This window comes from Etheostoma cragini, chromosome 8 (assembly GCF_013103735.1).
Source record: "Etheostoma cragini isolate CJK2018 chromosome 8, CSU_Ecrag_1.0, whole genome shotgun sequence".
Classification (NCBI taxonomy): Eukaryota; Metazoa; Chordata; class Actinopteri; order Perciformes; family Percidae; genus Etheostoma; species Etheostoma cragini.
In genome coordinates, this window is record NC_048414.1 from 29,236,476 (window position 1) to 29,262,071 (window position 25,596).

General features: G+C 42.1%; 4 protein-coding genes and 1 long non-coding RNA gene across 5 annotated transcripts in view; 2 read left to right on the forward strand and 3 right to left on the reverse strand.

Annotated features, from left to right (window-relative positions):
• LOC117948828 overlaps nt 1-2,207 on the reverse strand; it is a 10,661-nt gene extending 8,454 nt beyond the window's left edge. The window contains exon 1 of the long non-coding RNA XR_004657568.1: nt 1,979-2,207. This is a non-coding gene — a long non-coding RNA (uncharacterized LOC117948828). The remainder of the gene's footprint in view (nt 1-1,978) is intronic.
• Nucleotides 1-10,584, forward strand: part of sntb2 (syntrophin, beta 2) — a 23,819-nt gene extending 13,235 nt beyond the window's left edge. Inside the window, exons 2-7 of the mRNA XM_034878671.1 lie at nt 1,543-1,762; nt 2,426-2,636; nt 4,675-4,817; nt 5,782-5,978; nt 8,457-8,647; nt 9,190-10,584. Of these exons, the coding sequence (XP_034734562.1) occupies nt 1,543-1,762; nt 2,426-2,636; nt 4,675-4,817; nt 5,782-5,978; nt 8,457-8,647; nt 9,190-9,282 (1,055 nt within the window). The 3' untranslated portion in view covers nt 9,283-10,584. The remainder of the gene's footprint in view (nt 1-1,542; nt 1,763-2,425; nt 2,637-4,674; nt 4,818-5,781; nt 5,979-8,456; nt 8,648-9,189) is intronic.
• Nucleotides 10,585-12,480: 1,896 nt separating this feature from the next.
• gan (gigaxonin) overlaps nt 12,481-25,596 on the reverse strand; it is a 322,832-nt gene continuing 309,716 nt past the window's right edge. The window contains exon 16 of the transcript XR_004657566.1: nt 12,481-12,535. The gene's annotated coding sequence lies outside the window, so the exon portion shown is untranslated. The remainder of the gene's footprint in view (nt 12,536-25,596) is intronic.
• On the forward strand, nt 14,222-20,861 carry vps4a (vacuolar protein sorting 4 homolog A). Its single transcript, XM_034878684.1, has 11 exons — nt 14,222-14,648; nt 15,159-15,270; nt 15,401-15,545; nt 15,634-15,695; nt 16,385-16,504; nt 17,365-17,521; nt 18,099-18,247; nt 18,431-18,512; nt 19,226-19,445; nt 20,331-20,471; nt 20,748-20,861. Exons 1-11 carry the CDS (start codon nt 14,628-14,630, stop codon nt 20,847-20,849), a joined length of 1,311 nt encoding a protein of 436 aa, XP_034734575.1. The 5' UTR covers nt 14,222-14,627; the 3' UTR covers nt 20,850-20,861.
• Nucleotides 22,975-25,596, reverse strand: part of cdk10 (cyclin-dependent kinase 10) — an 11,375-nt gene continuing 8,753 nt past the window's right edge. Inside the window, exons 9-12 of the mRNA XM_034879802.1 lie at nt 25,133-25,256; nt 24,876-25,015; nt 23,777-23,829; nt 22,975-23,680 (exon numbers count right to left, since the gene is read on the reverse strand). Of these exons, the coding sequence (XP_034735693.1) occupies nt 23,586-23,680; nt 23,777-23,829; nt 24,876-25,015; nt 25,133-25,256 (412 nt within the window). The 3' untranslated portion in view covers nt 22,975-23,585. The remainder of the gene's footprint in view (nt 23,681-23,776; nt 23,830-24,875; nt 25,016-25,132; nt 25,257-25,596) is intronic.

Here is a 25,596-nt window from a genome sequence, read left to right on the forward strand (position 1 = left end):
TGCTTAGAAATTAAGTGTTAACGAGCAGTTGGACAGGTGTACCTAATAAAGTGGCCGGTGAGTGAATATATATATATAAATATATAAGGTCATGCATTGGAGGAAACACATAAAAATGGGCATGTGTGGATAAATGAGGGGGGGGAAAGTGACGCCACGTGACAGTGTGCCGGGGGGGGGCAGTAGGTCTACAAGGCAGCAGGACCAAGTTTGCATTGTGAATCCATCACATCGGAGCAAAAGCCATTGTTTGACAAACAGCGGACCGCCAAGCTCACAGCTGGACCCCAAGTTAACCCTTATTTTTGTAAGATAATTTCACACAGGGGACCACTTTTAGGACGTGCTGGAAGATAGCAGGAACGGTTTACTTTCTAAGTTCTTGGCCAGAATATGATCGGTGTCCTTTCCATTTGAGTTATTTACCTTATGAATAATTAGGTTAGATTAAACTTTAAGTTGGACAAACACATGACAGGACACATATATGTCCAACCCTACCAGGGCCCCAACGTCTATGTAAAAGCAGATTAAATGCTCACTTCTTTCTTCTTTAAGAGAACTGAACGAGTGTTTCCTTATGGCCTGGTTCATAGCTGGATGGTGTATCCCACAGATGGTCAAACTATCAACACACTATTTCCTCAAAATCTGTAGATATTCAACAGCTGGCCCCAGCAAACTGCTGTGTTTATTCTATTGGGATAAGAAGTAGAGTATCTGTAGATCTCACATATTTGTGAAATATTTTGCTTAATTTGGCCAATTAAGATTATTATTGTACCTAGAACAACTTTAAGTGAATAATGTCTGGCCCTTGCTTGTTTCTCTAAGTGAAGACATATTATGTAATAGATTATGGAGCATTTGCTGCTACATTTGAAAGAGACATTGGAGCTGTGATTCAGTTCATGCTTATTAGAAACCTGCTGCACTGTCACTCGCTCTTTTGCAGCTTTACAAAAGTTCTAATTATAATAGATTGAGTTAAACTGGTTCCAAGCTGGTTCCAAATTTTTAAATTTTTTAAATTAGTAGCAAATTGTTTTTGATTAATTCTCAATCCATTGATTAGTGAACTAATTCCTGATTCATTCCTGATCACCGATTCCTCTACAAATGTAACACCAGGGGCGCATGGGTAGCTGGAGCGGCCACGGGTCCGGCTCCGACTTGGAGCCCTTTGCTGCATGTCTTTTCATGTCTTCAGCTGTCCTAGAAAATAAAGGCCTAAAAAGGCCACAAACATAATCTTTAAAAAGAAAGAAATGTTACACCAAGTTGAGTTGAGCATATGGGTTTTTGACAGCCAGATTTTGTATTTTGAAGCTATTGTAATCAATATTTTTAAAATAACAACAGTTTAAAGGACTTTGTGTGAAAGCAGTCCCTCAAAGTGTAGAACCCACAGAATAGGATTGGGTAATAGTGGACAATGTATGGTATAACTATATAACCTGGGTGCAACTCAGCATGCCACCTTGTGTTGTTGGATGTCCATCGGTTGATAAACACTATGTCCTCTTCTGTGTTCCTCCACAGTGAAATACATCCGTGAGGTTTCTCCGCTCTTCAAGAAGCCATGCCTGGTGGCCGACCTACCGTGGGACGGCGTCCGCCCCCAGTCGCCCAGCTACAGCGGCAGCGAGGACTCCGGCTCGCCCAAACACAGCGGTTCTTCCTCCTCCAAAGACAGAAAGGTCATAAGCCTGAAGATGTGCTTCATCAGCAGGAACCTCACCATGCCAGATCTGGAGAACAGGTACGATGTGAAGCTCATCAAAAGGGCTGCAAGTAACGATAAATCTTGTTTTTGTCCATAAAATTAAAAATTGTCTACATTTGTAAATGCACTTACTGGGATGGACATTTTAGTTATAACTGTTATCTAGTGAATAACTGGATCAGGCCAGTTCTTCCCGTATACATGAGCAGGGACAAAGGGAAAAAATGGCGGGATTAACTCTACCTCGGGTACAGTAGGTGTCTTTTTGAAATTCTTCAAATCTCTTTTGAAAATAAACCTTAACTTATGACGTGTTGTACGAGTTGTTTTGGTGCTTGAAATGACTTTACCAAAGTTTTAGGTTATTTATGATTAAAATAGTAAATAAATGTCTGAAATTAAATTTTGTTGTGTCGCTTTTTGAGCATGAGTGTTGCCAAACATCGTCCTGGACGCGCCGCTGTGTCTTTCGTCCTCAGAGGGTTAGGCCATAATTTGGCTTTGTGTTCCATGGATAAAGAATTCCATAAGTGTCCACCTTTTACCGACCAAAGTTTGTTGTGCACAGTGGGACTCTACGTTTCTGGTTCTCCTCATGTTGTGGTCCAGCCATTATTTCTATGTGTAATGAGTTTTGACACCGCGACCACGGCCAGCCCATTTAAACACTTAACAACACATTTGCTTTGTCCCATTCAGACTGCTGGAGCTCCATTCCCCAGACGGCCAGCACACCGTGGTGCTGCGTTGTAAAGACGGCCCCACCGCCAACTCCTGGTTCACTGCCGTCCACACCAACATTGCCGCTCTGTTGCCACACACCCTGGCTCACGTAAACGCTTACCTGGGGGCCTCGTCTCCTGCCTCCACACACCCCCATCTCAAACACATTGGCTGGTTGGCTGAACAGGTACTTTCAGCTTTGTTCAGTTTAACAGGTTTAACATGCTGCAGGTGTCTCTTATACCATGGTCTGGGGGGAATACACTCTCCATTTAAAGAGATAGAGACACCTTCTAACAAGTTCTGGTCCAAGGTTGTAGTTTTTTCCTCAAACTGGCAGAGTTTTGCAGGGCGAGGGACGCCTGATGTTCCAAAGTGTTGGCGATTATCGAGATCCAGACAAGGCTTTCACCAGCCAACCAGCCATAAAAAGGTTTTCTTTAATTATGGGACCATGACATGTGTTCAATTTTAGGATTTGATACATATAGAGGCAAAATTATATATTCTGGGCTATTTAACCCTGAATATATAATAGAATAGACAGAATAGAATAACACTATACAGTATTTTTTATTAGCACATGCTTTGATAGTAATACAGTGCATTTTCAGTTTGGATAAATGTATAGTTGAAACACATATTGCTCTCAAAATGAAATAGTATTAGTGTTTTCCCCATTTAGCTTGCTATAGTACCAATTTCATTACTCCTAAATCACTGCACATACACAGACCTCAAACATATAAGCGTGCATTTCTGGTCTGCAGCAGCACACAGGAAGAGTGAGTTTTCTTAAATTAGCTTTAGTCCTAACGTTCAACGTGTCCATTGAAGAGTGAACCAGGGCTACTCTCAGTCTTCTTACTCTGAATCATATCTTTATTACTTTGATAAAGTGATAAAGTGTTCATTCAAGGCCATGTTGAATGACTGGATGCCTGTGGTGTTTATCTGGACCGGGCTCCGACAGGAAGCACACATGCAAGTTTCCATTGCATTACACTATTTCCTGCAGAGCCCACACACACACACACACACACACACACACACACACACACACACACACACACACACACACACACACTACCCTATTTTACCACAATGCTATCAAAATTTAGGCCAGACTGTCAGACGCCATCATTGTCCATGTACCGTGTAGTAGTTTGCACCACAGTAAACTACATCACTATACTTGTACCTGTCAGACCAAGTATTTATACCTGTACCTGTCCAAGTACTTTACTACAACTGTACTCTATATTAGTTTAAGCAAGGGGTAATATTGCAATATTGATAGAGTGTAATGTAATCTTGTACACATAAAGTGATTAAGTTGATCTATACATCATAAATGAACTATGGAACTGAATAATTTATTTAAACCAAACAGGCTTACCGACAATATAATAACAAAATTAGGGCTGCTTTGACCAAATTTGGTCAAAATTGAAATCAGAATTATTGAACCGAATTACTCATTAACATTTATTTAATTTAAAAACAGCTCAAATGTGAAAATAGCTTGAACTGAAATTTCACTTAATACTTTGCCCATTTCAACTTTTTATTTATTTCAGAACAGCAGACAAAATAAGAGTTTACTTGCAAAAGTAATGTGCATATAATTGTCAATCTCGATTACATTATTTTTGTGACCAGTAGGAGCGAAAATAAAAAATAATTTGATCAAAATTCAATTAGTCACACAGCCTCAGAGAAAGCCTCTTTAATGTGAGGTGACTATTGCCGCCTATCTGTCCAATCTGAGGACTATGGTTACCTGGTCCTCAGATCTCTGCAGGGTAAATCCAGACAGCTAGCTAGACTATCTGTCCAATCTGAGGACTATGGTTACCTGGTCCTCAGATCTCTGCAGGGTTAATCCAGACAGCTTGAGTGAGCTGAGTCTTCTGTTGCTAAGACTACTTCTGAACGTACAAATGTTCCACCAAAACAACTTCCTTCCTGAGACTATTTAGCAGCGGCACTGAGGCACCGTCCACACTTTCCCATCCCAGAATGCTATGTGGACTCGCCTGACCCTCCTCTTCAGCACTGTGGAGGAGGGTCTGGTAATGTGAGACAACAGCGAACCTAATGGTAGAATATCTGAAATTATTGAACGAAAAATGAAGTAAAACATTTAAATTTGTTATCATTTGGAGATTTTGGGTTGTGTTGATGTATCAGTCTAAGCTATTCTTCCTGACTTCCTCGTTCAGGTCCAGCTGGAAGGTGGACGGCAGCAGTACAAGCCCGTGGTCATGGCGCTGACGGAGAAGGACATCCTGCTGTTTGAATCAGTGCCGTGGAGCAGAGAGTCCTGGTCCATGCCTCTGCTCACACATCCACTGCTAGCCACAAGGTAGAGACAACACTCAGCAGCCACTGGTGGAATGGAACTGAGTAAATGTACTCAAGTACTGTACTAAAGTACAAATGTTGAGGTACTTGTGCTTTACTTGAGTCTTTTCTTTTCATGCCACTCTCTACTTCTACTCCGCTACGTTTCAGGGAGAAATATTCTACTTTTTACTCCACTACATTTATCTGACAGCTTTAGTTACTAGTTACTTTAGTTTCTACTTACTTTAGTTACTCCACTACATTCCAAAAGAACCGTTTTAGCAGGCTTTTACTTCAGTACTTTAACCCACTGTCACCATATGTTCAACAAATACATTTAATGGTAAGTACCTGGAAGTTTCCACTGCTCACATTAAAGTCCAAGTGAAGATGTGCTAGGTCAGTGGTAACGTGTTTGGTGTAGAAGGAGGGTTTATTCAGCTTGGAACCCCCATCAAGACCCACTTCATCCTATTTGGGAAATTACACTGAGCAGATCAGTCACTTCAGAGACTATGGGGTATGTCCCAGGTCCTTACATTTCATCCATGTTTTCTTGCCTTGCTTCCCTTCCCGGTGCCTTCGTCCGTCTCTCCAAGGAAGCATGGGAGAGGGGTAAGGAAATCATGCAAGGAGCGGGGAAACAAGGGACTGTGTTTCTATTGGGATGAGACCTTCTTTCCTCTGAAGCGTCACATGAATTTGTCAGCTGTACAGGCGGAGTTAGCTGCTGTAGTGTATCCTCAATCATAGCTCCTCAGAGATCTTTCCTCCATCCTCCATCCTTGCTCTTCATGCGAGGTGCAAGGCGATATTAAATTAGAGACTTGGGATCCACCCTTGGAGGACCCCTCGACAAAGTCAATCTACAGCTTAGAGGAGCTAAACAGTTTCATAAAGGAGTCTTTCCCAATTCAGATTATCTTTGTGAGTGGCCTTTGAGAATGTTAAATGTCTCTGTATTTTCACGTCCCTCCCTTCAGACTCGTTCATTCCGGCAGCACCCGGGGTTCTCCAGCCCAGGGTTCAGACCTGGAGTTTGCCACTCGGACGGGCACAGGGCGGGGAATTGAATCCCACATCTTCCGAGTGGAGACCCACTGGGATCTGTCTTCATGGACACGAGCCCTCGTGCAGGGGGCACACACTGCCGCTGAGCTCATCAAAGAAGTCTCTATTGGTGAGTGTGCGTGTCTGTGCAACCGGTAATCAGTCTGTAATAAGAGTTTAAAGTCAGGACCAAATCTTCCTGTGGACATTGGTCTCCAAGTCCTTTCATGCCACTTGTAATCAATTGTAATCTATACAAAAAATGTGGAGTACTCAGACATTAGCGTCATGGCAGGGCGCTCCCCACCCAGCCCGTTATGAGAGCTAATCAGCACACATCTGCTTTCATCAACCACCAGAATCAGACTGTTTGTGTGTGTGTCTTGTGTCGTATGATTGTTAACGAATTGAACTCTTCAGCAGAAGTGTTCATTTGTAAGTTAGCAGTAGAGATAAGTAACCCGACCGGGTGAGTCTGATTAAAGGGCTGTGTCAGCCTGGTTCAACTCTGAGATTTTATCACATGGCAAAGTGCTGTGAAGGAATAATCTCTGAGATTACAATATGTTCTGCCTTGGGTTAGAAGTGGTGACAGAAACTTTAAACTATATAGTGTCCGGCTTTTGTTTGATATTTAAGGTGGGCAAATGGCTTTCTGTTGTGTTTCCTATTAGCAAAATAATAGACAGTGAAAAGCGCAGCGCCTTTATTCTGCCATCGTTATTCCACACAACAGTCTTGATGTTCCTGTTCACTGTTTCTAATCGACCGTGCTTCAGGAACGTGAAAAAAAGTTAGTTTGGAATATCCAGCAATCACGTAGCTGGATCAACGTTGGAAGCAGGAAAAAAGTCAAAGGCAGTAACACCCCCCCGCTGTTGTAAAGCGTTCTGCATGTGGCATCTGTGTGTGATGTGCAGGTTACCTTCCCCCCAAACACGGACACACATACAGTACATACAAACATACTTACATACATACACACATACATACACACACACACACACACATATATACATACATACATACATACATACATACATATATACATACATATATACATACATACATACATACATATATACATACATACATACATATATACATACATACATACGGATATGTCTCGCTTTATTAGATGGACTTAAGTACTGGAAACAGAAATGGTTAATTATTGCTATCCTTTGTGTGTGTGTGTGTGTGTGTGTGTGTGTGTGTGTGTGTGTGTGTGTGTGTGTGTGTGTGTGTGTAGCTTCTGTGTATGCATCTGCATTAATGTGTGTAAATTACGCTTCCATAGACATTTGTTTCCAGCCAAAAAGCTCCGTGAACCCAAGTGATGATTATTTGGTGCAACACAATTCAACACCAGGATGCCACAGATTGGATTGTGCGCCTCGGGGATGAATGGCTTGTGTGCACGTTTGGATGAATGCATGTGTGTTTCCTACACAGTGTGTGTGTGCTTTTTACAGTACACACAGGTTAGCAGCAGTAGCAGTGGTAGCAGGCCTTTAACTTATGTTCATGAAATCAGAATGGTAACAAGTGAATGTTCTAGAGAGAACATTTGTTCACAACCTAAACCCCCATAATAATGCTTTCTTCTCCCAGGTATGCACAGATACATTATTTGTATGTACATAGGCCTTTAAATGTAGTACTGTGGCAAATGTGTCCAGAAGCTTCTGTGAGCAAGTGGCTCCCTAGCCGTGTGCAGCAGCTCACAGAGAGCAGCTCTGTGTAGGAAAAGCAGAAGTGCGAGCCAGCAGAGAGGAATGTTTCCACTTTGTGCAGAACAATAGTTGGCGGCCGGAACAGGACTGGGAAGCCTCAGCAGTTCCTTTTTTCTTCTTCCCTGCCCTTCTACAGTTGTGCAGGATCATTCAAGCCAGTCGAGTTACAGTAATACACATGGGAATGCTTTCCGATCGAATTACATCTCAATAACTAGGCTGGAGTTTTACATAATATATCCTTTTATTTATCAAATATTGTATTTTTATCATTCTACTGTTCTGATTTATCTTAATCCTTAGTTTACTTTTCTTTAATAACTTCCTCCACCAATATTGTTTCCTGGTTGCAAGTTTGGGCTTGTGTTACGCTGGTTCATGGTAGTTTCTTCACCGTGTGCTTTCATTGCCTTTTGTGTGTGTGTGTGTGTGTGTGTGTGTGTGTGTGTGTGTGTGTGTGCATGGTCGGTGTGGGGGGGTGGGGGATTGCCTCTTTTCCTGTAGTATGAAGCACTTTGTGATGCATTATCTAATAAAAGGGCTATCCAATTAGAGTTTTATTGATTGCTTTATTGATTAATCGATGTATAAGATATTCTTGTCTTTGGGCTGCAGATGAACTATTATTCAGGCAACAGTTCATCATCAATCATAGCTGAGAAGCAAGTTAACAACAGCTCTCAGATGTTGAGAGGAAGAAATGTAGTCTGCTGTCAACACATGGTATGACGTCAGGGTTATTTAAGTTTGTCTTTTGCCGATTTGATCCGTGCAGTACACATATTACTCACCCTCCGCCCACGCTACCCACGGGGGCATTACTCACCCGTGCTCACCCGCTGTTCTGAAGCTGTTTCCTCTCTGTTGTCCAGGCTGCACGTTGAACAGACAGGATGTTCGGCTGACGCTGCACTACGAGAAGGGCTTCACTGTGACGAGGGAGCCGGCAGATCCAGCCGGGGGCGCCGTGCTGTACAGATACCCCTACGAGAAGCTCAAAATGTCAGCCGATGATGGAATACGCAACCTCTACCTTGACTTTGGAGGTCCGGAGGGAGAAATGGTAAGTTAAGACAATAGAATCAAAGAAGTACTCTAATGTTTGATATGCTGTCACGTATAAGTTTGAAGCATTTCATTCTTCTGCCAGAGAGCCGTGGGATTTGTTTGGTATGTGACGCAAAGTCATTATAACTCTCCCTTACCAATTTATCAATTCATTATTTTGATTTAGTCTGATAAATAATACTTTGAACATCTTTAATGTGAGATAGGTGCGTCGAGGGGGGGGGGATAAGTAGGTCAGAAGTTGCAAAGAAACTCCCGCGCACAGTCTAACGTGCACAATATAAATTCAGCAGTTGGCACCGGTTTTGTTCTAGACCTTCATCTGGTTAGGTTTTTTTAGATTGGAACCAGAACAAATGATAGTATAATAAAGTGTTTGTACATAAATTCTATCACTGGATGCCTGATGTGAGCTAAAATACTGTAAATGATTCATTTCAGCCATTGCAAAGGGGTTCTTATTTCTCAGAGTAAAGTATTAAAACTACGTTTTACCCTTCATCCTTTCCTCCCTCACTTTCTCCCTCTGTCCTCCAGGTATTTGACCTCCACTCGGGTCCGAAGCCGGTGGTGTTTGTCCTCCACTCCTTCCTGTCGGCCAAGCTCACCCGTCTGGGCCTGCTGACGTGAAGCGACCAACAGCAGCGGCGTGGACCAGAGGCCGGGCCCGGGCACAGCGAGGAGGGGGAAAGGCGCTCCCAAAGTTCTGATACTGGGAGTTGATTTTTTTCTTTTCTTTTTTCTCTCCAATGTCTCCATTCACAGCTGAAGCTGCAGGGAAGATTTAACACGCGAGTCATATTTCTGGTTGTCTGAAATTGGTGCCTTCTCTTCCAACTTTCTACTCAGCCTCTCGCAGTCATTTGGATTGCAAGGTCAGGTAAAAAGGAAGTGGCACTTTGCCTGAAGTCACACTGTGTAAGAGACAAAAAGCTTTTAACAATCCCAGAAGAGCTCCGATGCTGTGATGTGAGATTCCATTACCAGTGCACTTCAAGCCAAGTGTTACTAAAATATATTAAGGAAAGGACGGATTTTTAGACAATTAATACACAGCCAAGCACAGATTGGTTAATGTTACCTGATTTTACTCTATGCCTATCATTCCATGAACGCCTTCCAATGTACTTTGGGGTCTTTTTAATGTATATTAGTTTGTCTTTGTGAAGACGTGAGTGAAAGACGCCATTTTAAAAATCAGAATGCAGTTAGCTGAGCGGAGAGGGTGTAAAGGAAGAAAGGTGTGTGTGTGTGTGTGTGTGTGTGTGTGTGTGTTCAGTCTCTCTATACTACACGTTTCTGTTGGCTTGGTAGTGTGCCTGCTGTCTGATATTAACCTTTTTTAGCACATTATCCCAAACTACTGTTGTAATCAGGAGTGCCAACTGTGCCTTTTCCATGTAGTCAGACACTCTTTGTAACGTTCCCTTTTTTATTTTTATTTCATACAACAAGAGAATTTGAAGCTTTCGACATGTGCAAGCAATAGTATTCCTCTTCACGTTACTTACTTACTTACTTTGTTTTGTTTAAGTGTGTAACTTCCTGACATTGAACTCTGTATCCGAGGATGTGACATGACCACGTGTTACCTCCCCTCCTTGACCTACACTACCACGTCGTCTCCGTCTCTCTGTATCATCTCATTCCTCTCAGCTTGAGATTACCGGTTTCCTGTTACTGTTCCTCCAGCAGCATTTCTCTAGCTGAGGATTGTTTCAGGTGGGCCGCCACATGACAGACGTACCATTGTATTTTAATAATCTGAACTGTAACGGTCGGAAACGTCTCACCTCCTATGAACCGCTGCGGTAGAGAGGTTACTTCTTGCAGGGCTAAAGAAGTGCGTAGTTGACTAACACTCGCATGATTTTGTTGACTAATGGATTAGTTGATTTTATTGAGTGTGCTTTGGGTGGACGTTAAGACTAGTAAAAGAGCAATAGACAACGTTTACCATCGGTAAAAACTTAGACCAAAACAACCGATTAGTCGATTACAAAGGGGCAGCCCTATTGAATTCTGGTCTTTTTCTTCCTTTTTAGTCTCTAGTCTATGAATGTTTGAGAAAATAATCTTTACTCAAGGTCCACTGACTTGTTTTCTTTTGCAGCTTTTTTATTATAGCTTAGTGTTCTATGCACTAAAAAAGGTTTAGGCTTTTAATGTAAGCCCTGTTTAATATGCAAATTAATTGTATATCTTTTGTCTTAAGGAAACGTTGAAGCCCCCTGGTCTAGAGAGGCGTTGCTGAGTAATAAGACACGATAATCAAGAGTAGATCTTTCAAGAGAGATATCTCTCCTACTTACAGTGAAGAGTGGGAGTAACCTTTAAGATCAGCTTTCCAGTCATCACATGACTGATCATGTCCTTTGCAAAACTTCCTAAATAACTCCCTTTATTTGTGTGAAATCATTAACATCTTCAGTAGACTTAACGTAAAAGGAATATTTGTTATAAATTGAATGGAATCAAATAGGAAATTGGCCAAAATGGAAAGATAATTAAAGTTGCTACATGTTGATTCTAGTGTTTAATGGCCATGGTACATTACAGAGTTAGCGTTACCGGGGGGGGGGGGGGGGCATATAGTTGCGATGCTTGTTTTGCTCGGACAGAAAATCATTCATTTACAATAAGAGAAGAAGTTACAGATGCATTGTTGCATTTGGTAACTTGGCCTGGCTGTCTCATGAGCTAAACGGGGTATCAGCGTCACTGTGTCGCGAGCCAAAGCATAAAACAACCAACGTCATAATAACTTAGATTAATACAGCGCATTTTATGAAACCCAAGGCAAATAGCAGGGTAACACACACACGGACTAAAAGGAATAAAACGTCTGCGCTAAATGGGAGGGGGACGTAATGTAATGTCGGCTTCTGACGTACAACCACATCACCCAATCTAAAGTTATTTAATCAATAAAATAGACATATTACATATCTGTGGGCCAATTTGGGGACTTCTTTTAATCCTTTACAATCCCGTAACTGTCTCCATCTGTTGAAAGCCCGACCGAGTATGACTCATGATTTTGTCCCTTTGTCTTTCACTTTCTATTTGATATAACTTCTCCAAACTAAACTCCTATCTAATCTACCCTTCAGTTCTTCTGTTCAGTCCAGTTCTAGTCTGTATCCACGACGGTCCACTTCCAGGATTGCTCTGTTGCCGCCAGAAATTCCGCCGGATGTCCGTCCCCTTCCTCTGTCTCTGTGTTGGCGTTGTAACCTCCGTCCCCGTCCTCCTTCTCTGTGTTGCCGTTCTTACCTCTGGTGGATTTCTGATGACTATGGTTACCTGGTCCTCAGATCTCTGCAGGGTAAATCCAGACAGCTAGCTAGACTATCTGTCCAATCTGAGGACTATGGTTACCTGGTCCTCAGATCTCTGCAGGGTAAATCCAGACAGCTAGCTAGACTATCTGTCCAATCAGAGGTTTCTGTTGACGACTAAAACTACTTCTGAATTAATAGATTTTCATAACCTCCAGTGAGTTGATGGTAAATGTTGCTAATGCAGCCCTTCCCATCAGTAGAGCCTCTGTGTTCTTTGGGGCCTCAAACAATGTAGCATTGTGTCCACTGACCATGCAACAGAGGAGAACAAGACATCCCTTCTGTCCTCAGATAAGGAACACAATCACCCGTCCAAATGACCTTTATTTTAGTTTGGACTCTGATGTCCTTGTGATGGTTTAACCCTCCCGTTGTCTTTGTCTCACATTTAGCCCGTTGTAAAAGATACTGTGAGAAATATGGTTTCTTTCAAGCAAATATCCCAAAAATAACATAAAGCTGCCTACAAGAGAGACGGTAAAACCGCTTTGCCCCGGCCAGTCCATTGATTTCCTACGGGGGGGAGCGGTGGCGCCCAACTATCGCTGTGCACCGCTCTAATTTTCTGCTTTACGCTGCACTCAAAATTCAAATTATTTGAACTTTAACCTAGTCTTCATGTTTCATGATATCTTCTAGTTCTTTCTTTGAGTAGTCCAAATATAATTTTGCTATATTATGACTACGTTTACTGCAGCCAATCAGCTTTCTTGTTATGCTGCTAGTCTCTTTTGGATCGTACCACAGACATAAAACAGACTTTATTCTTTAACTTTGGAGGAGTGCAAGGTCAGCAATACTTGGCTTTAAAATCACAGTTGATGTTGTTATAAAAGTCTTAAATCTCATTCATAATGGTCATAAAAGTGTTAAAGGTCCCATGACATGGTGCTTTTGGATTTTTTTTATATAGACCTTAGTGGTCCCTAATACTTTATCTGAAGTCTCTTTTATATAGACCTTAGTGTTCCCTAATGCTGTATCTAGAGTATATTTTATATAGACCTTAATGGTCCCCCAAGACTTCATCTGAAGTCTATTTTCCAGAATTCAGCCCTGGTCCAGAATTCCAGCCATTAGAGCCAGTCCCACAATGAGTTTTCCTGAGTATGTGCCATTTCTGAGTCTGTAGCTGTAGGGGAGGGGGGTGACCAACTGGCCTTGACCAACTGCAACTTTGCTCGTTTGAAAGCCATGATGTCTCTCTCTCATGGGGGGGCCAAACTCTCTGGGCATGCAAAAGAAGAGAAAGGGAAGGTAACCTTGCCCCTTATGAGGTCACAAGGGGCAGGATTCCAGATCGGCCCATCTGAGCTTTCATTTTCTTAAAGGCAGAGCAGGATACCCAGGGCTGGGTTTCCACCTATCTCCATTTCTAGCCTCTGGGGGGGGGGCCATAGGCAGGCTGGGGGAACTCATACTAATGTAAAAAAAACAACTCATAAAGGGACATTGTAATGCCATGGGACCTGAGAACCTGTTAAAGGAGGCGCAGCCTTCCCTTTGAACCTCATGTGTTTGAGGTATACATTTGGCCTGACAAAGTCTTGTTCCTGTGTTGCACTCCGTCATCTTACTTTTCGGCACACTCCATTTTTTAACCCACTGCACAGATCTGATTGTCTTATGTTGGTCAACCTTCAACAGGCTGCTGGCCGTCCCTCCTGGATCTTTATGCACTAGCCTATCAAACCCCTTTAAATCTATGAATGTACACCTCTTCTGTCCTTCCCTATGATTACTTCCTATCTTTCTCTTTTTGTTCTGTGATCATGTCTGTCCTGTCCTGTCTATGCAAAGCAATGCTTGGAAGAAGGTTTTTTTAACCAAAGTTAATGTATGTGGCAGCTTGCGTCCAACACAATCATTGAACTAAAAAGTCACAACAGGATGAAGTGATGCTGCATCAACCTGTCATATGCAAAGTATTTTAGACTTCCTTCCAAGATACTATTCAATGTATGATAGCAATGTAATAATCTCAAATGTACATACAGTACCTACCAATAAAACTGTTACAAATAATACTGGTTGATGTGTGGTTGGTTTGTTATAAAGACAATATTTACAATGAAATGTTACGTATTGACATTTTTCTCGAGCATGCGTGTTTTCGATGTATATTTCTTCTCTTATTCTGGGCATATGTCTTTCTCAATGATAAGATCATAGTGATATAGCACCGTTATGGCCGCCAGGTGGCGGCAACAGCACTTCCTTAAAGCATCTCCCACTAACACTCGTCAAGTTGTTATTTAGCCGGAAAATGGGAATTTAATTTAACTAGCGAAAATTCTATCCTCAAAATAATCTTGATTAGCTTCGTGAATATCTGTTTTCTGTCATTTTTCGGGAAAATGCATGAGTCTTATTTTGAAATGTTAACCGGAACTCGTTGGATCAGCCCTAGAGACGCAGCGCTGCTGTTGCTGTGGTGGTGGTGTTGTGTTGGGCTGAGGCAGAGCTGTCACATTAGCTAGCTAGCTAGCTAACGTACTAGCCATTGTTTTGTCATGTCAAGAACAGTCTGTCCCCTCACAACACAGGGCTGGTAACGTTTTCACACCTCCATACATCCGCCTGTGGGTCAGAGGATAGAAGTCTGGGGGGAGCGCACAAGAGTGACATGAAATGACAACGTCAACATTACAGGTAACGTTAAGCTACTAGCTAGCTGCAGAACAGCTGACGCTAGCTAGCTAAGCCTTCTCAGTTTAGTCAGCCTGCAAAGACATTTCATTGTTGTAAAAATAACATTAGATTCAACAAGGTCAAACGTTACTGTACCAGCTAAATACCAGTTATTAAAAACAATTTGAATTAATAACGTGTAGGTTATGAATGTGTGGTGTGCAACGTTAGCCTCAGCTGGATAACGTTAGCATGAGGCAGTAGCTTCTGCTCGCAGACAGTTAACATGAAACCAATATTTTCTACGTTTCGGAACATTTTAGTCTGATAATTGCCTTGAGAAATAGCCCAGTGAATTGTGTTTTAGGCGCAGAGAAACTAGTAGTGTAGCTGTATGACATGTCCTGCTAGTCGTACAACTTGTGCTTTGTTTTGGTTGAAGCTCCTGTGTGTAACGGTCCACTCCCTCCTTTATGTGTGGCTCTCCACCCCAAGCCTTCTAAAATCCGTATTTCTCTGCACATGTTGCAGAAAGCGATTGATCTTGTGACCAAAGCCACAGAGGAAGACAAGGCAAAGAATTATGAGGAGGCCTTGCGGCTGTACCAGCATGCTGTGGAATATTTCCTACATGCCATCAAATGTGAGTACTGTCTGCAGCCGGACAGGTTGTTGGGTTAGCTTTACACTCTTTTTTTTGTACAAACATTGGTGGGTTTCTTATACACATGAATATATGTTGAATGTATATGAAATTTAGTTTTTCTTTTCAGATGAGGCCCACAGCGACAAGGCAAAGGAGAGTATACGAGCAAAGTGTATGCAGTACCTGGACCGGGCGGAAAAACTTAAAGACTATCTGAAAAATAAAGACAAACAGGGCAAGAAGCCTGTCAAGGAAGCCCAGAGCAATGACAAGTATGCTGTCTATCCTCGGCCCTCTCAGGAGCATGTTCAACTCTCTAGGCTTTACTGTAGTTGTGTCAACCTCTGTGTTTGTCTCTAGGAGTGATAGTGACAGCGAGGGTGAAAATCCAGAGAAGAAGAAATTACAGGAGCAACTTATGGGTGAGTGTATGGGTGCAAATAGTCCTCACAGGGGAATTAAGCCAGTTTGTGGTGGTCTGCTTAAACAGTGGAAATTATGGTTATTTTGTATCATTGATAGTGCCTTAAAAGGGGGCAGTACCTTATATGAACAGTTCAGTGACATGATCATCGCATGTATCTTGGCTATATTTATATTCATAGAAATGTTCTTGTAGGGGAGACCACGAATATTGGACTACTCGACAATTTTAAGGAACCTGTATTGTATGCCAATCTCAGTCAAATTGTCGTAGTTTCTGAAATATGGTTATGAAACAATGGGTCATTCCATTTGGGCTATATGGGGGGGTCTGTCTGTTTGAAAAGTTGCTTGTTTTTTCCCCCCTCAATAAATCCTGATTTATTAATCATACTGTTAATAACAGTCAGAAGTAAGGGTAGTCAAATGGACAAAAGTCAGAAGTGCCGGTACTTAGTACTGGTTGGTAGTGGCCCAGTTCAGCCACTGATCATTGAATAACCCCACAATGCTTCTTTATGATAAGATCTTTATCTGAAGTCATTGTAGGCGAAACTCTAATCAAATGGAAGTTTGCATATTTTATTTTTAAGTAGTAGTCGGGGGTTCAGTGGGGTGATGAGGTCTTCCTTTAAAGTGTTTCTTCCGTCTGCCGTTCTTCAGTCTTAGCCATGCTCTGTGTGTCCAGGTGCCATCGTAATGGAGAAGCCCAACGTCAGGTGGAACGATGTGGCCGGACTGGAGGGAGCTAAGGAAGCTCTGAAGGAAGCTGTCATCCTGCCCATCAAATTCCCTCACCTCTTTACAGGTACTGTGGGGTGTTCACAGCCACTAATCTTCATGCACTGAAACCACATGGTCAGAAAGATGTCAAATTGAGTTTCTCCACAAAGAAACATGCGAGAACACCACTTTAAATCTTTTGTAAACCAGATGTGCTCTTAAGTTTCTTGGAAATAATGAATTCTGACCAAGGCCGGTGGAATGTCTTTATATATAGTATATATTATTATTATTCTGCAGCACAGTACATGAATGGAAAAGATTGGGTAATCATGGAAATGCATCAGTGAGGAGGGGGCTAGAGGGAGGAGTTGTTAGTAATGTAGTCAATTAGTCGTCCAATTGCTTGTTTAGGTCTGAGTTGACTAAGAGTTCTTTAGTCGTTTTTATGCTTTTTCATGCTCTACGACTTATTTCCAAGAAACCTACGAGCACCTGTTTTCTAAGAAGAATGTCATCATGTGTCAGTCAGTCTGACATTTGTCTCATTTTTAAAGAAGTACATTGTGTGTATTTACAGTGTATTTACAGTGTATTCACAGTGTATTTACGTTAACGGCTACATTTCGGATAGCTGCTCTTGCTTAAGTTACAAATGAAATACATTTTACTGAAGTACAAAGATAATAAAAACTTATAATCTTAAGAAAATATTTGAGACAGTCACTATGTCTAATAGACATGTAGATTTAAAAAAATAGCCCTAGTTCATTATCACTGCTATTATGTTAGTTGAAAATATACCTTAGATGATTTGAAGTGTCTGTCACATGACTGTCCAATAGTATTTTAGCATCAGCCCCGTTGGATAGTACGCAGACAGTTTCCAGCGTAGTCCAGTGTGTCGTCCTCTGACCAACACTCGTCTGGTCTCTGTGTTCTCAGGCAAGCGGACCCCCTGGAGAGGCATCCTGCTGTTCGGACCTCCAGGGACGGGGAAGTCGTACCTGGCCAAGGCCGTGGCCACCGAGGCCAACAACTCCACCTTCTTCTCCGTCTCCTCCTCAGACCTCATGTCCAAGTGGCTGGGAGAGAGCGAGAAGTAAGTCTCGTCCTCTGAAGCTGTGCTCTACACAGGGAATCAAGTTTATTGTAGTTAGGGCTGAGCAATATATCAATAGGAATCCGTATTGTGATATGAGACTAGATATCGTCTTAGATTTCGGATAGAATGATATCCTAATATGACACAAGTGTTCATGTCATTTCCTGGTTTTTCCGGCTGCGTGACTGTAAAGTGATGTCATCTTTTGAACTTTCCAGACTGTTTTGGCAGATCTATTATTTCCTACTGATGATTATTCATCATTAATGTGATTGTGTAAATATTTTTTTAAAGTAACCAACCCTTACCCTACGTATTGTCGCAATATCTTTATTGAAGTATTTGGTTGTAGATTTTGATTGAATATCACAATTACTTGCTCTCTGTAATAAACCAGACTGGAAGTTCTCTCTTTGTCTTTATCAGGGACACTCTTCACCTATTTTGGTCCCTGTCACTTCTATATTAATACATTATACATTTATACTTACATTGCAATATTATTGGAGCTTGCCTCCTTTAATATTGCTGTCCATGTGTCTCTCATTTTTCCATGTCTCCCTGTGTCTCGCAGGCTGGTGAAGAACTTATTTGATCTGGCTCGCCAGCACAAACCCTCCATCATCTTCATCGATGAGGTAGACTCGCTGTGCGGCTCCAGGAACGAGAACGAGAGCGAGGCCGCCCGGCGCATCAAGACCGAGTTCTTGGTCCAGATGCAGGGTGAGCCAGATGACAACGATAAGCCTGACACAACATGATTCTGCACAGTGACGAATATGCAGTATTTAATCATATATTGTATGTAATGTACAAGGGACAATAGAATACTACAAAGTAATCTCAAAGATGTGAATGCATAACCACTGGAGCAGAAAGTTTATCTGTAGCTCTCTGGTTTTGTAGGTGTGGGAAACAACAACGATGGCATTCTGGTCCTGGGAGCCACCAACATCCCCTGGGTGCTCGACGCTGCCATCCGCAGAAGGTCAGAGGTCGCCTCAGTGCTCCTCCAGTAGATGTGTTTGTCTCGCCCTGAGTTAGTTTTATTACCCGCCCCAACAGCGTTGTTTACTTCGTGTGTGTGTGTGTGTGTGTGTGTGTGTGTGTGTGTGTGTGTGTGTGTGTCAGTCATCTTTGTGCGATCAGGCAAAACAAAACATGTGTGTCTATACCCTGGATATAGAGCGCATCGGCCAGCCATGCCTAAACACCAGCCGCTACTGCTCAATATCATCGTTCTAAGGCATTAGGTGTTCACGTACAGTACTTTACTCAGTTTAAAATACTTACATTTTAGGTGTGTAATTAATGGTCTATGTGTGTGTAAAGAGACATTAATCATTTATAGGGGGCAGTTTGTCCCTACTGGGGATTAAAAAAGAATTCAGCAGAGGCAGGGATATGTAGACCAGAAAGGGGGAAATCCCTCTCACCCTATTAGTTAAGACACAGCAGGGCCAACCCAAAATATGACAGTCGGATTGTTTTGTGGATCAATCTTGCTGCTTTGTCCATCACAATTGTAAAATACTGTCCTGCATTTTTATAATCTTCCCTCTTTTTATAGTTTCTAAAATTCAGCTCCAGGCAGCTTTCACGAGCTCTGTAAAGTGAAACCTGCAAGCACGCCGTCTGTGTTATCAATGATTTACTGTTGAGTGTGCGATTAATTGGCTCTTGTCCTCTGTGGTGTGTTAGATTTGAGAAGCGTATCTACATCCCTCTGCCGGAGGAGCCAGCTCGGGCTCAGATGTTTCGTCTTCATCTGGGCAACACACCACGTAGCTTGAGCGAGGCCGACCTGCGGCAGCTCGCCCATAAAACGGACGGCTACTCCGGCGCCGACATCAGTATCATCGTCCGGGACGCTCTCATGCAGCCTGTTAGGAAGGTCCAGTCTGCCACCCACTTCAAAAAGGTGACATCACTAGAAATCCAGGGGGAAATAAAACATGGTACTGTTGCTTCAGTTGGTCCAGTATTAAGCCAGACAGCAGCAACAATACAAGCTGCAATGTAATGCGCAGTTGCGCACCGTCAGTTTCTGTCCATAAAAAGAGCTTGTTTTCCCACTGATAGACTCAGATTATTATTCCACAACATTATGGGATGGATCCCTACAGAGATAGACCTTTTAGTTAAAGAGTATGATCCTTTTAGTTTAACATGAAACAGAAATCACCATCACCAAACCCACCAGACTCCATGTAAATAATCACTACTTTTATCATTGTAAAACACACTTTATTCAAAATGAAACTAAATAAAACTACCAAAAGCCGTCTTGGTTCATCTTTCCACTGTTCCAACAATCATCACTCTGGTCTGGTTGAAATAAACCTTAATTCACCCATTTACATGTGGACATATGCTGCTCTATACACGCTAAAAGTAGTGATTATTACATGGAGTCTGGTGGAGATATGCTGCTCTATACACGCTAAAAGTAGTGATTATTTACATGGAGTCTGGTGTGTTTGGTGATGGTGATTTTGGGGCAGTTTCACGTTAAACTAAAAGGATCTTTATTATTATTTTATCTCTATTACTCTAAACTAAAAGGTATATCGCTGTAGGGATCCTTTCCATAATGATGTCATTGGCAAAAACAGAACTTTTAGATAGGTAGAAAAATTGCGGACGATGGTTCATGTCTGCCACTTACAGAGTTCTTGCTTAGTACTGAACCAATTTCAAAGATTTTCATTCACATTAGTCACTTAAACACCATGACAGTCGAATCCCTGTAATGGTTAAAAATGTACACCTTCACAATTGAGCTTTTCACCCCCTTGTTCTTCAGGTTCGGGGTCCATCACGAAGCAACAACCAGTTGATGGTGGACGACCTTTTGACTCCGTGTTCCCCTGGTGACCCTGGAGCCATAGAGATGACCTGGATGGACGTGCCTACTGATAAGCTACTGGAGCCCATTGTCTGCATGGTGAGATATGCATACTGTACATTAATGCGGTCTCTGGTGTGTGGCATTGCTTCATACCTGTCCCTGTGCAAATAAACATTAGAAAATAATGTTGGTTGATGATTATCAGCCAACATTATTTCCATTAATCCAGAATAAATCAACAGCAACAGAAAAGCTATAACCTGTCCAATGAGTGAACACTGGTGAACACAGACCCTGGATGGTGGAGAAATTGAATATTAAAAAAATAACCAATGTGAACCAAAAATGACTTGTATGTCCTATGCTTTGCAGTCGGACATGCTGCGCTCTTTGTCCACCACCCGTCCCACAGTCAACACTGAAGATCTCCTGAAAGTCAAGAAGTTCACAGACGACTTTGGGATGGAGGGCTGAGAGACGGAGCCCCGCCTCTCTCCCGTTCCACAAGAAGGATCAGACTACTGCTCCCAACAACACTCGTTACCCCCCCCTCCCTGCTGTACCGTCTTGTAGGCTTTCATCTCTGATGAGCGCTTGGTTCACTGCCTCTCATGGATTTCAAAAAATAAATGAAAAGGTCTGTTCAAACAAAAAAAGGCAAGAAATCTTTTCATACGTCTTGCTTCTACTCATCCAAGCCAGAGTTTTTGAATCCTTGGAGGAAGTTGACCAAATGCTACAATAGAAAATCTTGGTGTGATTTGGTGGTTGGACAATAGAGCCCATGCCTTTCTCCCATTTCCAGACAATGTTCCATTACAAAGCAGCCGCTACAGCGCATTCATTTCAACAACTTTTTTTATCTAACCTGCATTGACGTGAGGAGAGCTGCATTTGAATAAATGCAGAACGTTTGTCCCTCTCTGAGCCGACCCTTTCTGACTGAAGGACTGTACTTTTTTTTTTGCCTGTGTGCACTTTGCTTTAGGACGCGATGAAGGACATTGACGTTTGAAGAAGATAGTTCTCCTGCCAGGCATGCAAGTGTGTAAATGCATCTAAGTGTTTTTATGAAAATTGTGTTTTAATGTATATGTCTATAAGTTGAGAGCCCTGTTTTGTTACTTGATGGAGAGTTAAATTAATAATCATCACTGCCTCAGTGTTCTTCTACAGCTCTGTGTGTTTGCATCAGGCCTGTTTCTCTGTGCTAGCACCAGTCTGTCAGGCATTTATCTTCCATTTTACAATCCAAGACATGTGCTTGATTGAAGCATTATAAGAAAACAAGGTTCATTAAGTGGCTATTCTGGAGCTTTCGCTCATATCCTGGGATCTTCCTCAGGAGATGTAAAATAAATGTTCAAAAGTCCCATTGTTTCTGTCAGGACTTCACATCCACGTTGGCTTAAAATGTGAGCTTAAAGTTCACACTTGACCTTGCAAACAGCCGTTCTCTGGAGATTTTGATTATTTCACATGATCTTCATCAACGCAGCTTTGATGAGAAGTCCAAGAAAAGCTTTTTGGTTTTTTTTTTTGTGTTTATGTCTGTTCTGCATTCATTTGGGCAACGCAGAGCATAAATACTCTCTCCTGTTAAAGAAAATCAATCAAGCACATCTCTTTAAATCTTAACATTTTGATTTGGTTTTGTCTGCCATAAACTGGAACACTATGTAACTTGACTGATTAGAATAGAGATACAGTATGTTTACACTTATTTATTTTGTTGATGGCGCTCAGTAGAAATCATTTTCTTCTGGGAGGCAAATGCACACACCCCATGTTGTTTCATGACCGTCTGTTCGGGGCTGGCGTATGCGTTCTGAAACCTAAATAGTATGTTCTGTTGTCAGTTTACAGACAACCAGGAACGCTAACCTTGCTGGCTATCAAGAAGTAGAACCACACTGTTCAGTCGCTTTTAAACGTACCAACTCTGTGACCTCTCACAGCAGAACCACAGGCTGATCTGCTAACTCAGTGGTGGGACTAGAGGGGTGAGAGCCCCGTGCTAGGATCGCTGTGTGTTTGTGGAGGTACATGTTGGTTCACTGGGAGTTTATGTATTACCGTCTCTGTAAGGGGACCGCTGGCCATGTAACCATTACTACTAATTTAACCTGCATTAATAAAAACTGACATTTCAAATGAAAAACGGCACAGTTGCTGGTTTGACATTTTTATGTTCAATAGCACATGATTTAAACATATTTCGAGGTCCTGCGGTAGCATTTACAGCATCCATCCCAGTCAAGTAAACAGCAGCTTGAGACAATTAGTCCCATGTTCTACCTATATATTGACAGCCAGGTGTCAAACACAAGCGGACCAGGTAACACCATGTTCAGTGATTTCTACTAATGAAGTCACTGTTCATGTTTTAGGCATTCAAGCTTTCAATTCTTTTGCCCAAAGTTAGATGAGAAGATTGAAACAAGTCTTGTGTGGTATCAATCTTCTCATCTAACTCCAAGAAAGCAAAAAGCATTTTTCAAACTCTTCCTTTAACAATAGGGCAAGCAGATTCAGGAGTTCAGTGTTTCACATCAAGGACACAAAGCTGGCCACTGACATCCTGATGCTTCTGAGTCCCAAACCTGAGATCCTGACCAGGCTCTGGGTCAAAGGCCGATCCAGTGTAACTGTGGGAAGAACTCAAGCAAGTTGGTTTGGTTCCTACTGTCACGCCTTTCCGGTCTTATAATTTTGATGATTAGATCCAGACTGATAACAGAATAGCAGAAGCAGTTAGAATAGACAAATAATCGACCCTAAGGACAAATGCCTCAGCATATTTGTCGAGGCAACTTTGTCCTCATTACTTTCATTTTTTCCAAACCCTAACCCTTGGCAGCAATACAAATATTAAAAATATACCCAACAGAACAGATTTCTACAGAGACCAGTGGAGAACGTGTGATTACAGCACTTTCAAATGTGTTAATAATCTCTGTGACATTATATTCAACACCGCAGAGTCTCGCAATGCCAGACCTTCTTCCACAGAGCTGCAGAGGAGGAGTTCAGCAACCGGCTTATCTGAGTTTCTTCACTTCAGCTGTGTTTCAAGATAAACTAATTGAGTTTGCATTTGCTGAAAATCCCAGTCAAAACTCCACATTCCACGAAACCAACATCCATTCCTAAGAATGTCACCACCTCAGGGTGGTCTTTGAGTCCAACGTCTCATCATCACCCCGTTCTTCACACTTTGCTCCGTTTTGAGTGGCTCTCCAGCGGGGGGGCAGCCCGCTTGTTGCGGTGGTGGGGGAAGGTTGGCATCAGGTCTGGCTCACAGGCTGCACGGAGGAGCAGAGGGACAAAATGAATGAATGACATGTACATCACATGGCAAGGATCCCAGCTGATACATATTCCCAAACTCTTTCACTCACGTAGAGGTTTCTCTTTGAAGTAAGAACTCTCCAGACTATCTTTGGCAGTAGCTCTGGATCAGGGAAACAGACAATAATCAAAGTTATGGGTGGCTCGTGTGAATTTAACACACCTGACAAGGAATTGTTACTACTGTATCCTGTGGTCCAACAGCTGGGAAATGTAACACTGGATTTAAATCCACTTTGGGTTTTGATTTCCTAAAATAAATTCCTGCTGTGCCTTGTAATGCCCTTAGTGCCCTGCTACACCATGAACTACTACAAACTAGTATTTTTTGTGACTGTTATTGCCACTGTTCATTCTAACCCCAACCGGCCCGTCAGACACCGCCTACCAAGGTCTGGGTCTGTCCCAGGTTTCTGCCTAAAAGGAAGTTTTTCCTTGCCACTGTTGCACTGTTGCTTGGTCTGGAGGAAACTACTAGAACAGTTGGGTCCTTGTAAATTCTGGAGTATGGTCTGGACCTACTCTATCTGTAAAGGGTCTCGAGATAACTCTTGTTATGAATTGATACTATAAATAAAATTCAATTGACTAAATATACCAAATACTGTTAAAGCCTGGAATCCAGGGAAATAATGCACTTGCCCTTAACAGTACAGTAAACAAGTCATAGGTGAACCAGTAGTAGGAATATATTTTACAGTATTTTTTTTTACTGTAAATGAAATTTCTAAAGTCAACGTTTTCATTAATCCAGTAGTGCAGCAACATGCCTTCTTATTCTTTGATGTTTTGAGATGTGGACACTTTTCTATATTCTTGATTTCAATTTAAAACAGGTTTGAATATTCTTACTGTACCAAGGTTTTGTGGACAGAAATGGCTTGAAGATTACATTTCCCAAAGCTAGTTGCAGTAACCTACTGTACAACAGGTTCGACTACTATACCCCAAAGTCCAGTTCCTTTAATTAATATAAACAAGGCTTGAGGCTAACTTTAGTTTTGCTCCTCAGTTGAAAAGTGTTGGAGGGACGTACATAAGGAATCCGTTTATACTATTGTAGCTCAATGCAATGATACAATTGTGTTGTGAATACAAAGCAAGTAAGTACAAGGAAAAGGACTTTTACTTGTATTACTTTACATGTACCTGCGCTGTGGGTTGTACATGAAGAGCAGGTTGAGCAGTCTGTGTCCAGCGTCAGACAGCCATGTAAATTTGTTCTTCAGGTTGTTGTACGGCTGCTTCCTCAGACTGTACTGACCGATGAGGGGCAGCAGAGAAAAACCCTGGAACACACAAACACACACACACACACACACACAATGTGGCATACTCCTTTAACATCATCAGACATCACAGGGAGTTTAGCTGATGCTGTAGACATATAAACTAAGAAATCTCACCGGCCAGATGTTTGCGTTGGGTGTTCCCAGCAGCTGGACTATCAGGTCCACCTGCTGGATCTCAGAGGTCCCGGGCAACAGGGGCTTGTGAGCGAGCAGCTCAGCCAGGATACAGCCCACGGCCCTGCAACAAACCGTACGGCAGCAGGTTCAGTCTTGGCAACGATTCTTGCCATCTTTTCTACATTGTGGGAGAAAGTCTAAAAAATATCTCTGATTGTGATTAGGCGTAAGAAAAATGGAGGTTAAAGCGTAACTCTCGCCAAAATACAACCTAGGGTGTGAACAGGCGAGCTAAGGGCGCTACTATGATCGCATCAAAATCAACATTTACAATCACTAAGAAGGCTCGACACAACAAGTATTTTCAAACAAAAAGAGACTAGGATGTTTTTTACAGTGTGTTCAGGGGACAGGCAGCTAGCAGATAGTGAGGAGATGTTTTTTACAGTGTGTTCTGGGGA

Excerpts from the sequence above, each read along its gene's own strand:
- vps4a (XM_034878684.1), top strand. The coding sequence starts at position 14,628 with ATGACAACGTCAACATTACAG. Across the intron at positions 14,649-15,158 it reads TGACAACGTCAACATTACAG|AAAGCGATTGATCTTGTGAC; the intron begins GTAACGTTAAGC and ends CACATGTTGCAG. Across the intron at positions 15,696-16,384 it reads ATTACAGGAGCAACTTATGG|GTGCCATCGTAATGGAGAAG; the intron begins GTGAGTGTATGG and ends CTGTGTGTCCAG.